This window comes from Nannospalax galili, unplaced genomic scaffold (genome assembly GCF_000622305.1).
Source record: "Nannospalax galili isolate Female #2095 unplaced genomic scaffold, S.galili_v1.0 scaffold2785, whole genome shotgun sequence".
Lineage (NCBI taxonomy): Eukaryota > Metazoa > Chordata > Mammalia > Rodentia > Spalacidae > Nannospalax > Nannospalax galili.
Genome location: NW_008353365.1, coordinates 266,067 through 283,418, shown reverse-complemented (window position 1 = coordinate 283,418; position 17,352 = coordinate 266,067). Strand labels below are relative to the sequence as shown.

The following is a 17,352-nucleotide window of genomic DNA, read 5'->3' as shown; positions in this document are numbered from 1 at the left end:
AATAAATAAATAAATAAATAAATAAATAAATAAATAAATGTAAAGAAAAAAAGAACAGGCCTGGGCTGGGCTGGAGAGATGGCTCAGCAGCTAGGAGCACTGGCTGCTCTTGCACAGGACCCAGGTTCAATTCCCAGGACCCACATGATGGCTAACAACCATCTGTAAGACAATTCCAGAGGATCTAACACCCTTTTATGACCCCCACGGGCATTATATGACACAGGTGCACCTACGTACACGCAGGCATTACATTCACACATAAAATAAAAATAATAAATTTAAAAATAGAAACGGGCCTCAATTTTCATAGGAAAATGCAAATTTTTCTTTGGAAATATGGCCTTCTGACATCACCATCTAAAATGTCCATGAAATTTGATTGTCCTGTTTGTCATGTGGTCATTGGCAGAGTCTTTAAGTAGATTCGGGCTTTGAAGGATACAGAACGTGAATTCAACATTTTCTTTTTTCTAAATCTAAGGCTCAGTAATTTGTGCCAATTGTTCCTGAACACATGGGGAAGGAACATTAATAACACTGATAAGCCCACTTCTTCATACTTTAGATAGGGATTGATTAACTGGGCTGGTAAATACAACAATCCCATTCTGAAGGAAGAAATAGAAAAGTTTTATTTCAAAGTTGACCAACTTTCTTTGACTCCCACAATCCAGGAATAGTTAGAAGACAGCACAGGCAGCTTCACCATGGAAACACCCAGTTCCCACAGGAAAGCAGCCGGCAACATTATCAAGCCCATGTTACTGTTCTGAGTGTTTCTCTGAAAACTCAGTCGTACTCCTTTCTGTATGTCGGAGCAATCCAGTTATTAAAACTGAGCAAACCCACGAGAACAAAACAGCAACAAAACATGGACGGTTCGTTGGCAGCAGGGCATAAAATTATCTGGATAATCAGTGCTAAGAATTTAATACCTTTATTGGTTCTTCATTGAATTCTCTGCCACACTTTGAATTGTGACATCTTCTAAGTAGTGCAAGTTTCCACATTAAAAGGTAAAAGTTGGATGGAGCAGGGAACGCAGTGAAAGCTCAAGTGGGAGGGTTCGGGTCAAAAGAGGTCTGGCACGGATGTCAGCACCGGAGAGAGAAAGCGAACACCTGCTCTGAGCATTATCAGGCCTGATGGAGTGCAGAGGGCCTTTACACAGAGGCAGAGCTTTAGCTGTCAACTTGACACACCTGGGTGGAGTGAACCTCACTTGGGGAATTTCCTCCATGGGACTGGCCTTTGGCCATGTCTGTGGGGCATTTTCTTGATTGTTGAGTGATGTGGGAGGATTCAGCCCACTGTGGGTGGTGCCACCCCTGGGAAGGTGGTGTTGTATAAGAAAGCAGGTTGAGCACAGGCCAAGGGAGCAAGCCAGTCAGCAGCATTCCTCCACGGCCTGTGCTCCAGCTCCTGCCTCCAGGTTCCTGCCACGAGTTCCTGCCTAACTTTCCTCAAAAATGGACTATACCAAAAAAGGAAAAAAAAAAAAAAAAAAGGACCAAGTCTTGTAAGGATGAGATGAGAAACGCCCTTCCCTCTCCAAGTTGGTTTTGGTTAGTGTTTTTATCATAGCAATAGAGAAGCAGACTAGAACATTCAACAAAATTTGCTTCTTAAATAACCGGCTGATTCCAGGAATGGAGCAGAAAGGAAATAAGGCGGACTTGGAACACCTTACTGCATTAGAATGCAACGGAGCCCCCCAAGAATGATGGGGCATGTGACGGGGCAGAGGATCTGGTTTGAAAAAATCTTTACCAGTCAAAAAATGAAAAATCTGAGAATCAAAATAGATAGAAACCTGTAATGATGCAGGGAACAAAATAGGCATCCAGCACGCATGCTAATCAAAATAAAATGTGAATTAAAGTTGAATGGAGACTGGGATGTGGCTTCTCAGAATCTCCACACAGAACACACAGAACGCTTCAGGAAAGGCAGGAGGAGGATGTCACAGAGGGACCTGCAGACATATCACTAGTGATGGAGCAAATCAGAGTGGCCTGCGCCTGCTAAGAAGCTCTGAGCAGAACTCAGCATCCTGTTATGTCCCTGCCAAAGATACAGAACTGAACTTAACCACACCACGAACTCGGGACAATCTACAATCTTCAAAATAACTGCAATCTGCAAAAGTGTGAGTGTCCAGAGAGTTCAGGATTGAGAGAGAAGTAGTCATGGCAACCAAGGCTTGCGTGTTTCTCAAGTAGGTCCTTTGTTAACAGGACAGGACTGGGAAGTAGGAGAAATCTCAATGGCACGGGGTATTCAGGACAGTAAAGTGTTGTTCTCCTTTGGAGAGTTGAGGTGTGGTTACGTAACAGCGTGCCCTGTGTCCATAAAGCACACGCAGAAAGGCTCAGGGACAATGTGCACTAAATGGGGGACTTCCTCCCGAATAGTTAAGGGAGAAAAATTCCTCCTAACTTGGTGATACAATTGAAGCCATACCAAATGTAAATACGGAGGTAGCGGGGACGGACCTTTTCGTAGGGTATCTGCAGAAGGTCCAGCACCACCGAATGGGCCCCCATGTTCTTCAGCAGCCGCTGGTGCTGATTCCGACACTTCTTATTCTGCACGCAGAGTTTACTCAGCCTGATCAAAATCTTGAAAAAGATGAAGCAAAGCATGAAATGTAACAGACGGCAAAACTCAACGGGAGACGTAAGCAAGGCTCACCCGCCGGCAAGCGCACGCTAGAGAGGAACCTTCCCGTCCGCTGACCTCTTTGACGATGCGGTAGTTGTTGCTCTTCTTGCTGTCAATCTGAGGTGTCTTTGCACCGTCTTGCACTGGACTTAGGATGTTTGATTCCTAGAATAAGCACAGGTGTACATTTATACCACATGTACATTTGTAATAAACTTACTACCTTTGCAATAAATAGAGTTTGAAGTTATTTTATACAGAAGTTATTCCTCCTAGATGCCAATACTGTGCTTTTATTGCATAAAAAGTTTCTTAGCTTGAATGAGGCCTACAAATTGCTACTACCTGATGTAAACCAAGTTATAAGATAAATGGCATTGCTGACCATCAATGAATGAAAGTTAGAATAAAGAGTTATTGCACATATTACCAGTATGTGAATATATGTTGTAGACAGATCATGATTTTACAGGGGTGTATGAAGGGGACACATCACCAAGAGCACATAGGCATCACTTCATCGCCAAGATGAGCTGCATGGAAATGATGGAGGGGCAGACCACACCTCGGGGAAGAAAGGACAGTACAGCTTAGTATCAGGTTGTTCTGCTGGGCTACTATGACATCCTTAAGAGTCACAACTGGGAACCAACCAACCATGTATGTGCAGGAAAATGAGGAAGAGAAAACAGGACTTAAATTGAAAATATCATAAATTATACGAGTAGTAAGCCTTGTAGAAAATACCTGAAACGCTAAAGCACTTAATTACAATAATCATTTTATGGTCCATCATAAAAAAGGCAAATATAAGGCATATGCATATCTTAAATATCACCTGTTGGAATCACAATATAAAAAACATCAATTAGGGGCTACAGAGGCAGCACAGCCGTTAGGAGCACTGACTGCTCTTCCAGAGGACCTAGGCTCGATTCCCAGCACCCACATGGCAACTAACAACTATCTGTAACTCCAATTCCAGGGGATCTGATGCCCTCTTCTGGCTTCTGCAGGCACTGCGCACAAGTGGTGCACTTACATTCATGTAGGTGAAATACTCATATACATAAAATAAAAATAATAAATTAAAATTTGTTTTAAAAAACATAGAAGATATCTTTCTTCTTACGAGAAAACTACAGCCTATTTAAGAAGGCAGAGAACTGAGAAAACAAGGATTTGAACTGGATATAGCTCACTGTTGAGAGAGAGAGAGAGAAAGAGAGAGAGACAGAGAGAAATGGGGAGGAAGGGTAAGGAGCAGAGGGGGGAGAGACATCTATTGCTTTAGACAGTGCTATGCAGGGGGCTGAGTTTAAGCTGGGTCTTCAGAGATGAAAATAACCTTGTTGAGAATAAGGGCTGCCTGGGTGGACAAGGGAAGCTGCGTTTGCTAACGTGGGCCCCTTAGGCAAAGGTTCTAAAGGAAGAGAAGGTAGAATTCTGTGCCCAAAATGACAGGAACTGACAGTGCAGGACATAAATGACAAAGCAGCTACCTCCCTGAGTGACAGAAAGCACAAAATCGCACTTGTGATCAACATCAAGTTCAGCTTGGGTCGAGGATGCCCTAACCTCCTGACTACTGGTGGTGTCAGGCTCCCACATCTAATTGGGACCACTGCCTAAGCTCAGGAAGAAGTAAAGGGGACACATGAGGCTAATTTCATTTGTCCCAAGCTGTTCTTCCCACAGTGTACTCCAGGATCAATTCAAAAATTGATAAACTGAGACCAAACCGAATGCTTTTCTTGTGGGTCAATAGAAGTTGATGAAAGGATCTGGTCCACATCGGGGCTCAGCCAGGTTGGAGTCGGTACCACCCAACAACCACTGCGTTCCTCAGTTAACTTCTTTCCTGGAAGGTGTTGTACCCAGTCAATCTCCCCTGCTGTTTCCTTAGCAGATGGAAACGCCATCCCAAGTCTCATCGCCCACCCTGTGTCTCAGTGAACCAAACTTTGGACTCATGGGTTTCGAGGACTCCCATCTCCCCTGCCTCCTTACTCTGTTACACTCCCATTTGTTTCTGACACACAAGGAGTTTCAGCCCTCTCCCAACCCTTTCTCATCTCTTTAAAAACATGTTCCTGTTGAGGCCACTGAACTCTTTCAAAGACACTGCTCAAAGCAGAAAGCAGTCCTGCCTCTCAGATTGTTCTCCCACTAATTAGCTCAAAAAAAAAAAAGAATTCCACAACTCACTATAGTAAAATGGTCAAGCACACATTACCAAAACCCTTCAGCATTTGACTCTGTGGTTTGTTCTCAGTCATACTAAACACCACTTGACTTATTTCATGGTGAGGCAATGCTCCTCAAGATCACCGCTGTCTACCTCTTAACCACCTGTCCTTTTCATGTAATGGAACTAGAACTGCAAAGGGCGGAAGGGATGCGCAGCGAAGGCCTGCGGAAGCTTGTGGGGTAAATTCAGAGTGGCATCAGCACTGTCACCATGACACCAGGAGGGACGTGAAGGAGTCAGCCTCTGCTCCAGGTAAGAAAAAGGAAAGCTGGGAGATACTGTCAGCAAGACACTAAGCAGAAAGTGAGTCCTGAAGAATGGGAGAAGAGAACACACGGAGGTACATGTGTGAGACCAACACAAGGGGGCGGAGCGGGTGGTCAACGTCAAGAGGACTGCTGAGGCTAGAGGCCAGGGGACACAGGGAGCTCATGTCAAAAGGGCTTTGTGATTGAGAAGCAGACGCTGCCAGGTCTAAGACTATAATTAAACTTAATTTTTCTAAGCCAGGCATGTGCACCTGTAATTCCACACTGGGTCACTAGAAGCAGAAGGATCAAGAGCTCAAAATCAGGAGTTTGAGACTAGCCTGGGCTACAGGGACCCTGTCTCAAAAAACCAAAAACAAACAACAAAACCCAAAGGAAATGAATCGTAGTGAGTCTTTGGCAAAGTAAATATTCTTCATGATCAGTCTTGAATATACACCATATAGCAATACCTTGTTTTTCATTTACCGATGGCTAATTTTCCGAGCCCTATAATCGCCAAAACTACTTTAAGTAAATGGAGTTTGAGCTGGGGGCGTGGCGGCGCACTCCTGTAACCTCAACACCAGGTTCAAGGCCAGTCTCGGCTACACAAGGCAGCTCCAGGCCAACCAGGGCTACACCGAGACGGTCTCGAAAAAAAATAAAAATAAAAAATAACGAAACCCCTATGATCAGAGTTAACCTTGGGCTGGGAGTACAGCTCAGTGGCAGACCACTTGCCTAGCATGCATAAGGCCTTGGGTTCAAATCCCAGACCCATTAAAAAGAAGGAAAAAAGAAATGTAATACTGGGCAAAAACATACCACATCACAAAAAGTTATGTTCTTTAGTTTAACCCAGGGGAAAATACAGACAAGTGCTCAACTCTGTATAGGAATTATGAAGAATAATTAATTTAAAATTACCAGCAGTCAACAAAGAGAATTTAACAAACAATCCCTTTTTTAATCTCAGAAAACAACTCAGCATAAGCACACTGAACAGAAATCCCAACCCACAGAACATCTGGAACAATCCTTAGGCCGGGATCAGGGAAACTTAGGGACATGCAAACTGTGCAACCATAGCTCTGTATCCTTATTCTGAAAATGCTTTGAATAAAAGTGTCTCAAGAGTTCTTTACAGAAAGAGCAGAGTATGACTGTGTTGGTTATATTCGATGCACCTTTAGACCTAGGTCAGGAAGCAAATCCACAAAGCCCTGTGTTTGTTCTAAAGACAAACTGTGACATCAGAATAAAATGCAGGTGTGTTAGTTGTGCAAAGCTGAGCAGCCCAGAATTTAAAAAGCGTGTTAACGGTGAACACTGCACACATCACACTGATGTTTTCACAGCAGTCATGAAGAGTTAACAGGGCGCTCCGATAACTGCCGCATCTGCAGGTGCTGTAACAGCTGCATCACCTACATGAGCCTCATCCGGGGTCATTTTGTCTAGAATGTTTGATCTGAAACAAAATGTTTACCACTAACCAGAAGAAAATATTTGTTACACATATAAGCAATTGGTCAAGAATTGCTATCTAAACATGCAGAGAGTGCTTTTACAAAATCTAGAAGAGGAATGTGAGCAGGCATTTGGCAGAGCTTAAAGTCTAAATGTCAAATAGACATTTGAAAGTGTATTGACCCACATTAATGATAAGAAAGTGTTTCAAGGGGCTGGAGAGATGGCTCAATGGTTACAAGCACTGACTGTTCTTGCAGAGGACCCGGGTTCGATTCCCAGCACCCACATGGCAGCCAGGAACCATCCTTAACTCCAGTCCAGAAGAATCCGAAGCCCTCTTCTGACCTCTGTGGCACCGCATGACACGGGTGCTACATACATGCAGTCAATACACTCATACACAAAATAAAATAATTTAAAATTTTTTTTAAAGTGTGTGTGTGCACATACATGTGTGTAGGGTAAGAAAATGCTTCCATGAATATCAAAAATAATGCACTAAAATAGAATCGTACAGACCACAGGACGAACGAAATTGGCGCCGTGAATGGGGATCCGGCATCTTAATGTAAGCAGGACCCACCCAGCTTTGAAAAATGGATCTTTCCAGATCCTACCACGTAGAGCTTCAAGGCATCAGCAGCTGTGGGATTAAAATAGCTCAGTGCGTGCTTTTGCCTCATCCCACCCAGCACCAGGTTCGTTGGGGCGTACCTCATCTTCATCCCCAGCCACTGCACCTCCTGGAGCTCCTCACTCGGCAAAGTTGTCCGGCTGGCAAGAGTCTGCTCACCATCTGTACCCCAACCCGCTCTTCAAGTACGTGCTCTTCAACCCAGTGAGTAACATCATTCACCAGCCAGGCCCATCCTGACTTCAGACAAAGTCTTCCTCCTCACTTTCCCATAAAATAGGCAGAAGAGATGGAAAGACCAGTCTTTCGGATTTTGAAGGTCAATCAGATTTCAGTAGCTGACCCTACTCACAAGGCCCCCACCACACTTCAGATAATCTTAGGAGGTATTTTTGTCCTTTCCCCTTAGGATTAATTTCATATACCAATTGGTTAAGGAGATATATATCAGCCTACAGGGCATCTAAAGAACCCCAGATCTGTGTATCTGATCTTGCATGTAAAATTAATCTGGACCATCCAGGGGTCATGTTTGATTCCATGCTTCTGCTTCCCTGAAAGATGTGTGAGGCATTTTGAAGGCTGAGACTAAGATCTACAATAGGCTGATGAGGCTGTGTGCTCCCGTGTCAGCTGACAACTTCCCTCCAGACTTCCCCTCAACCCAAACCCAAATCCCTTCCCTCTGAGAGAATAAACACACACTTGCAACCTTCCTCCTTCCCCTCCATCTCTCCTGAGATAAATACAAGGAGTCTCAGATTCATTTGATGTTATTTTGGAGAGCACCTGTGATGTTCTGGAAACTGAACACCAGAGCAGAGACTGAATTCTACACCCAAGTTCCGGTCCAAAGTAGCCAGATAACTCAATGCTAATCTCCTATATGACCTTGAGGTCTCAAATCATGAGACTGTTAGGAAGCCAGTTAGATATCAGCAGGCTTACTGGAGATAGACCTCTCCCTCATAATCAGCAGACCAAGAACTAAAATTGTGAGACTAAGACTGAGGTCAGAACAGGACCTGAGACATCTCTCTGACTCAGAAAAAAGCTGTGACATCCTGAACTACCTAGGATGTCATAACAGATCACTATCTAATGCTAGCTTCGGGAGCCCTATACCTTATAAGGTTCATGTAAAAAAGGAGGTTTTCTGAAAAAGAACAAAGACATGCCATTGTCCCTTCCCACTGTGCCTACCAGTCAAACCAAACAGGCTTGTCAATCACCCAGACAGGACCAAGTTCTTGAGGAGAGCTACCGTAGAAATTTTAGAACTAGCACAGAGCCTGCCTTCAGTGTGTATCTCTGCAATGGACCCTCTGACTGTTGTCCACGCTCGCCCCATGAAAGTGTGCTGTGCTCGACTGTGCAATCACCTGTGACAATCTTCTATAATTAAATTCATATGTTGAAAACAATCCCAGAGCTGGGGAGTACCCCCCGACCTGGCAGGCCCATCTATGGTCGCTGCATCACTCAACGATGGTCAAGACGATGCTCTAGCACCTGGCACGTGTGTAAGGATGGTTTTTGAGGAAGAGGGGCCATAAGATGAGCATCAGCAGGTGAGGCCCGATCCACTACACAGCACAGAGAAGTGCCAGGTGTTCGGCTGGACACCAGGATGGGCCTCAATTTCCAACGACCTGCTCTCCCTAACCCCACTATGCACCTCTCTCTTGCCCATAGACTGCTCCCCACTAGACAGTGACTGTCATCTATGGGAAACTCTCTGGAACACCAGATACAGGGTCCAGAGAAACTGGATTGGCCTGCCTCAGGGCACAAGTCACAGATCCGTTGAGAAGCTGAGTTACTTTACAGTGCCTTTCAAGGGAGGTGCACACACCTAAACAACCCTAGCCCCTTATCTAGAGAACAAGACTGAGCCCCTCCGGGACACTGCTCAGTTAATTCCATCCCTTATATCGCAGATCCACCAGAAGAACAAGGACAAAATCAGAAACAAACTTACAAAAAACAGACTTGAATCCAGATTGAGTGGATTTGAAAAAGAATCAACTAGAAAAGTTGAAAGTGGGAAATAATGCCCTTACTCAAAAACTAGATAGATGGTTTAGATATCAAAATTTAAATCAGTGAGAGGGGACTGGAGAGAAGGCTCAGTGGTTAAAAGCACTAGCTGCTCTTGCAAAGAAGCTGGGTTTGGGTCCGAGCACCCACATGGTGGCTAACAACTGTCCTTAACTCCAGTTCCAGGGGATCCGATGCCCTCATCTGGCCTCCATGGGCAACACACACACACACACACACACACACACACGCACGGTGCACTTTCATATACTCAGGCAAAACACTCATGCACATAGAATTAAAATAAGTAAAATCTTTACAAGAAAATCAGTGAGATAGTAATTTTTTTAAGAAGCTGGAAGAGGTCTGGAGAGGGGGCTCAGGTTAAACACCAGAGCTCCTGCAGAGGATCCAGGATGGTTCCCAGCACCCACATGGAAGCCAACCACCATCTATAACTCCACTTCCAGAAGATCTGATGCCCTCTTCTGGCCACCACAGGCACTGCACAACACAAGTGCAGTTACATGCAGGCCAAACAAACACATATAATAAAAAATTAATTTATTTTTTAAAAACGAAGCTGGAAGCTAGGCGCAGCAGTGTGTCTGTAATTCCAAAACAGGAGGATCCCCAGGGCTCACTGGTCAGCCAGCCTAGCCAAATCTGTGATCTCCAAGTTTGGTGAAAGATTCTGTCTCAAAAAACTCAAGAAGAAAGTGACTGGAAAAGACAGACAATTCTGACTTCCAGTCTCCACATGCACACATGCAGACATGTTCACACACATGAGTATGTACACATATATAAACACAACAAATTTTAACTAAAAAAACTGCCAACTACATAGGTGCATAGATAAAAACAGAGATAAACACAGATGTACACAGAGAAACAAAGTCATCCTACATATAATAAAGAACAACCAAACTAGCATGACCCAGGACTTCTGGCCGGAGCCCAGGGATTCATAGGTGACCTGCTTCCCAGACTAAGTAAAAGATGGATGAGCAGAAGGGCAATCCCGACCTAGCCCACTCGGACACAGCTTCCTGAGTTAATCTTTCGTTCCTCGATTGAGAAAGAACATATTTGAAGGAGGCATATTAGTAACTGACGTGAATGCTACTGACGTTGCCACTTGTACTCCAGCCTCTAAGCTTTCAGGAAATGACAGGAAGGCTTTGGGACATCCTGGAAGACACACTTAATGAAGAGAAACACTATGATACATAGATAACAAAGTTAACACACCGGATGCTAAAGTCTCATCCATTCTCTTCCGTTATTAGAGATCAACTGTAGAAACGGAATAATTCTGGGTTGTAGTCTGAGGTTTATGAGGTATTGGAAAATGAATCCGTATTTATTACCTATATACTATGCAGAACCTAGGTTAGAGGGGAAAATAACTTGGATGTTTCCAAGGAAACAGTTGCTTACGATGACAACTACCGATTCTTTTTTTCATTTATGTTGCAAATTTTCACTGAACAGAAGCCGAAGGGCCATTTCCAGTTGGAAAGTTCACTTCCACCTGTGCTAAACTTTATTTTGATGAGAAGTTACAGGACTATTTTATCAGACTTGGGGGGAAAAAAGATAAGCATCATTAAAACTTGTGTATTTAAGATAAAGTATAGAGAAAACGTATATGTCATTTTTTTTTTAAAATGAAGTGTATAAATATTTTCAATCAGTATTACTTATAAAATAAAATATAATAACTATTTTTAAAGCATTTATGTTATTGAAAGCATTTTTTATTATCCAAATGATGGATAGCATTCATGGTATGTGGCCCTCTGATGTCTAAGAAGCCCAGAGCTGGACCACTGTGATGTACTCAGAATATGCCAAAGGCCATGTTTACAGCCTCTGAGACTCACTGAATCACAAAGGATTATTATTCCTCGGCCTGCTGGAGTGCGTGTGCCTGCTCCTGGCTGTTTCCATTGACCCTGCAGAAGATTTCATCCTGTTTACAACACATTGCACTGTCCTTGCTGCTGGTTCATTGCATACTGCAGATAATTCGACTTTATAAGCTAACACTGTCTTTTCTCTCCTAAAATAAACCCATTAAATGGGCCCATCCCCTGGTTTCTCTGTCCAACTTTCCGCCTACATTTCAATCCCCTTCCCCATCCAGAGCTTTCATAACGTCACACCTGAACTGGTACAGAGGATCTCCAATGTCGCCCACCTTTGTCCTCATTCTTCTGAACAATTATGGATTTTACCAGATGAAATTCTCCAAGATGATATATTCACCACCTACCAATGAATTCTCATGGTCTCTCCATCCACTACAAATACAAATCACTTACTCATACTGATTCTGTTCTTGAATACATGAAAACTCCTCTCCTGCCTTCGAAACACACCCATGCTATGTGCTTAGGTCCAACCTTCTCCACGTCCTCAGGCCCACATTCTTTCTCCTTTTCTGTATCACACAAATTAGAACAGAACCAACGACTCTGCACATTGTTTTATGACAGATCAGAGTCTGGATATCAAACTTTAGGAACAGAAAATGAAAATTTCAAGTACGTACCAAGGGAGTGAGCAGGCTGGTAAAGGGACACATACCATACTAAACAGTATCTGAAGGAGGGATTTTGGTCTAGAGAAACACCACAGCTAATCAAGGAAAGGAGATTCAGCTGTGGTCTACATGGTCCATACTCAGCATCAGTGCACAGATACCAAGAGACAGATACAGGGACCAGAACACAGAGGAGCCGTTCATTGTCGAGAACTGTCAAGCAGAATGTGATGAAACCCCTCCATACAACATCCAAAGGTGACAAATAAAATATTTGAGCCCTCTATTCAGTAGGAAGCCAGAAACTATGAAAATATATAAAAATTTCAGAGCAGTAACAAGCTCTGGACTCTGTTGGTCCTGAGGGCTTCAGTCTGTGCCTACCAAACTGGAGTCTGAGTTTCAATATGAGAGAAAGAGAAACAGAGAGAAGGGGGTGGGGGAAGAGAAGGAGCGGGAGAAGGGACCAATCCTGGTTTCCAAGGAAGACGGAAAGTCTGACCAGAAACCATGGGGTCATGAGTATCAAAGGACATCACCACAGCAGTAAGTCAGGCAAAGACAGCCCACTGGAGAGCCCAGAGGAGCGTGTCTTGACCTTAGCTCTGGTCAAAGTTGAAGGGTTCTCTCCAGCTCCTATACACAAAGATAAACCCACCTTTTCAAGATCTGGGAGCAGAATTCCCATTAATACAGAGGCCCCCAAAATCCCAAACCAAAAGTTGTATTTAATGTGGTTAGAGAATGTAGTATCCCAAAATGCCTCACAGAAGCAAATGGGATCTTCTGTAGATTCAGGTCAGACCTCAGAAGAATTTCAAATATAAAGTTCCAAGGAATGAAAGTTCATAACAACAACCAAATAATGCCTAAATAAACACATCCCTAGAACTTCCGGTAAAAAGAAAAAAGATAAAAAAGCTGAAACTACAAAGTGTATTCCTCCCACAGAACAACTAGATTCTACATGCAAGCCTATTTTGAGAACATTTTTGGTGGCTGGGACAACTTTCAGAGACTCCTACCCACACGGCCCTCTGTTTCCTAAGGGGGGGGTGGGGAGTAACCAGGAGCAAATCAAAAAGCTCCAATCCATAAGGCCATGGAGTAAGCACCCTAGAAGGCAAATGCCAATATTAGCCCTGAAACCCAGGAGCTAGGTCCTGAGCTAGTGTCATTTTTGAAGAGCTAAACCCAAGATACATGTCTTAGGATAGGTCTGCAGGAAGGAAGCAGTGTGGCCTCAGACTAGCAGTGCCCCCTGGCAACAGGCTGCAGTAACTGCAGATACCCTAAGAAGGAAAATACTCAACTTCAACCCCTAGGATGGCCGTCGAAACATGCTGGCTCAGAATCTGCAGCAGTTATCACACTCTTATTTGTAACTGCCCCAAACCGAAACAAAAAGGGTGAGTATGTGAGTAAACTTTAGTTCTCACACAGTGGACTATGTCAGCTATCAACCAACATGAGATTATACAGGAAACAACTACTGCCAAGAAGCCAGTCTGTAACAGACACGTATTATATGATTCCAACCACACAGCAGTTCAGAAAACATGAAACTACAGAGACGGTAAAAAGACTAGTGACTAGTTTCAGGCTGGAGGGACAGCGCAGCCGTTAAAGGCTAAGGCTAACAAAAAAAAAAAAAAAAAACCATTAAAAAGACTAGTTTCTAGGGCCTTCGCGGGGAGAAGCCAATAAGGTACAAGCAGGGGACCTTAAGGCACTGAGTCTACTGCAGACGCTGGGATGGTGACGTTATTCATAGTGTCGGAACCAACAGTGTGCTGCAGGGGCAGTGAACACTGAATGAAACGTGGGCTTCAGTTCATAAAACGTGTCAACAGTGGCTCATCAGTTCTAAAAAATGTACCACACTAAGCCCAGATGCTATAAAAGACCAGAGAGCAAAGAGGAAACTATGAGGCCACAATGTCCCCTGCGGGAAATTCTCCTCTAACCCTAAAACTGTTCTGAAAATGAAGCCCATTCAAAAAAAGTAAGAAGTCACAATCAAAGGTGACCCAAAATATAATGAAATGACTTAAACTCCTAAGAAATTCCTAAGTGCCTCAGATCCTACGTGTTACACAGTAGATATATGGAATCCAAAAAATTTTAAAGGCATAAAATATAATTAAAAGCTACCAACTTGGGGGGAGGGGGCTGGAGAGATGCTCAGTGGTTAAGAGCACTGGCTGCTCTTGTAGAGGACCCGGGTTCAGTTCCCAGCACTCACATGGCAGCTAACAACTGTCAGCAACTCCAGTTCCAGGAGATCAGATGCGCTCTTCTGGCCTCCACAAACATTGTATGCACATTTACATACATGCAGGGAAAATACTCACATGCATTAAAAATAAAATAAATTTTAAATAAACACCAACTAGATATGAAAAATATCAAATTTCAGTTACGAAAAAAGTACAATGGCTAAAGTTAAAAGTTCAAGTGGTGGAGTAAAAGCACAAACAAGACATGTAAAGAGGGAAATGGGTTAGACTGAAGACATCGTTCAACATGTGGTGCATGGTCACGGGCTGGAGAAACAGGAAAACTAACAGATATGCACTTTATATTAACCGATTAGTAACAGACGTGCTAATAATGTTCGATATATACTTAGCTGGATGTTCAAAGTTAAGGCACTTCTGTTCAGTGCCAGCAAATGTCTGCACAGCAATGTTGGTCAGAACGCAATACATGTGGAGGCCTGAGGTTGATGTCAAGAATCATCCATCACTCTTCAAGAGATGAAGAGATCTCACAGAGATCCACCTGCCTCTGCCTCCTAAGTGCTGGGATTAAAGGCCTGCGCCTCCGTGCCTGGCAACAGACGCTTCTAATTGGCAATACTTCATTTCTTTTTTATATATTATATATTGTTTTACTGTTTGAGATCATACATACGTACAATATGTTTTGATCAAGTCCACCCCCAGTTCCCTCCCCTCTAATTCTTCCCTCATCCCCCACCACTGTCCCCCCAATTTCATGGGCTCTTTTTTTAAACCCAGAGTTCACACAACGCCTCAATGTACGTGCTGGGTATAGGGCCATCTCAGGAGCCACATCCCTAAAGAAAACTGACTCTTCCTCCCCCAACAGCTATCAATTACCAACATCTCCTGAACTAGGGTTGGGACTTTATGAGCCCCTCCTTCATCCTCTCTGGGATGGTCCGGCTTGATCTTGTACATGCAGTCCAAGCTACTGAAAGTTCACTCATATGACTGCCCTGCTCTGTCCAGAAAACACTGTTGGGCTGTAGTCATCCACAGCCTCTAGCTCTTTCTAACTCTGATTTCCACAATGAAACAGAGACTTGGGAGCACAGGGTATGATATAGATGTGTTATGTAAGGCTAAGGACTCCAGCCCTAACTGCATTTATTCATATTCTTATTCTCTGTACCATGACCAGTTGTGGTACTCAGAACACGTTTGCTTTCTAGGTAGTGGTACACAGATATGATATCTACATTGTTGTTGCTGGGACACCATCATGAGAAAGATCAGACTTGGAGTGAAGCTCACTGATCCATGATGTCAAGACTAAGGCAGTGAATTAAAATATGGAGACTTAATGCCTAATTCTGCTTCTAAGTAATGTCATCTTACTGTTCACATTGCCAATTATTCATAGCTGCCCAACAAAACCTTGTTAACTGACACGAGCATCCTGCACAGAGTGTGCTTGCTGACTCCTTACAAGGTGAGCTAAGTATTACTGTGATGCCCATTTTTAAATTTTTTATGACTTATGTCTATGTGTGTGTATCTGTATATGTGCACTGTGTAAAGTGTGTTCAAAGGCCAGAAGAGGGTGTCAGATGCCCCAGAGCTGGAGTTATAGGTAGTTGTGAGCCACCCAATGTGGGTGCTGGGAATTGAACTGGAGTCGTTTGTACGAGCAGCGAGCATTCTTAACCACTGATCCTTCTCTCCAACCTCTGATGTCCATTTTGAGGATGATAAAAATAAATATTAGGAAATTAAAGCAAGTTACACAAAGTTATGCAGGTACTAATCCATAAATCCTAGGGTGTCGGATTCCTAAACCCCACCACTGACCTCCTCTGTGTTATCAACTGGCCTCACCAGCTCCTTGAAGCCAAGGTTTGAAATTCAGTTCAGCTTTGGTCAATGAGATGAACTCATGTGGAACCTGGATGCCAGAAGGAAATTAAAAGGTATCTCCCTGGAATTGGGAGGGTCAAAAAGAAAATTCCAACAGATAGGAGTGTTTCCTGTGAACTCCGTGTTCCAGCATCATGTGCCACTGCTTTCAGAGTGAGTGGTGACACACACAGCACTGGAGCCAGCAGACAGAGCAGCTGATTGACCTCTAAACAGAATCAGCCCCAAGATTATTTGACCTTGAAATCAACAGTCTAAGGGCAACCACCAAACTGTACTCCAGACTTCCCAAATATCTAATTCCTCATACTAAACCACTCCATTGAAATACCTAAAATTATTGTCATTTCCTGAACTGATGTCTGGTACTCTATAAATAAAGACCAGCTTGAATAACTCATTCACTTGAATCCTCTAAAAGTGTGTGGCCCATGCGTGGTACAGCTCTGTCTTCAGAATATCCTCTATTAAACCACATGCTCCTCTGCTTCCTCACGTAGACACAGTGTCTGGGAGGCTTCTGACAGAACATGCATACACACCACAATAGATCTTTCTTCTTCCTTCCCTTGGTGAGCCAGAGCAGACTAGAGATTAGCAGCCCTCATAATACACCTTCTTTGTACCCTTAGGAGATATTTTCTCTTTTGTAAACTTTTATCAAGAACATTATGAGGGGCTGGAGCAATGGCTTAGCAGTTAAGAGCACTGACTGCTCTTGCAGAGGACGCAGGTTCAATTCCCAGTACCCACATGGCAACTAACAACTGTCCATAACTCCAGATCCAGGGGATCCAAAGCCCTCTTCTGACCTCCACAGGCATTGCACAATAGAGATGTATTTACATGCAGACAATACACTCATACACATAAAATAAAAATAAAAGCAATAAATAAAATATTTTTTAAAAGAACACAATGGCCAGACGTGGTGGTGCACGCCTTTAGTCCCAGCACTCCGGAGGCACAGGCAGGTGCATCTCTGCATCGAGTTCCAGGACAGCTGGGGCTACAGGGAGACCGTATCTCAAAAAGACCAAAAACAAAAAAATCCCACAATGAGCTAAGATTAGGGATATATATATATATATATATATATGTATGTATAAAAGAACACAATGGCCAGACGTGGTGGTGCACGCCTTTAGTCCCAGCACTCCGGAGGCACAGGCAGGTGCATCTCTGCATCGAGTTCCAGGACAGCTGGGGCTACAGGGAGACCGTATCTCAAAAAGACCAAAAACAAAAAAATCCCACAATGAGCTAAGATTAGGGATATATATATATATATATATATATGTATGTATTACATGTTAATATATATTATACAAATATAATTT

At 43.4% G+C, this 17,352-nt stretch overlaps 1 protein-coding gene across 1 annotated transcript in view; it reads right to left on the bottom strand.

The window, feature by feature from the left end:
- Positions 1 to 2,266: 2,266 nt before the first annotated feature.
- Positions 2,267 to 17,352, bottom strand: part of LOC103748060 (inositol 1,4,5-trisphosphate receptor type 2-like) — a 94,325-nt gene continuing 79,239 nt past the window's right edge. Inside the window, exons 17-19 of the mRNA XM_029554795.1 lie at positions 2,743 to 2,832; positions 2,467 to 2,624; positions 2,267 to 2,345 (exon numbers count right to left, since the gene is read on the bottom strand). Coding sequence (XP_029410655.1) covers positions 2,267 to 2,345; positions 2,467 to 2,624; positions 2,743 to 2,832 — 327 coding nt within the window. The remainder of the gene's footprint in view (positions 2,346 to 2,466; positions 2,625 to 2,742; positions 2,833 to 17,352) is intronic.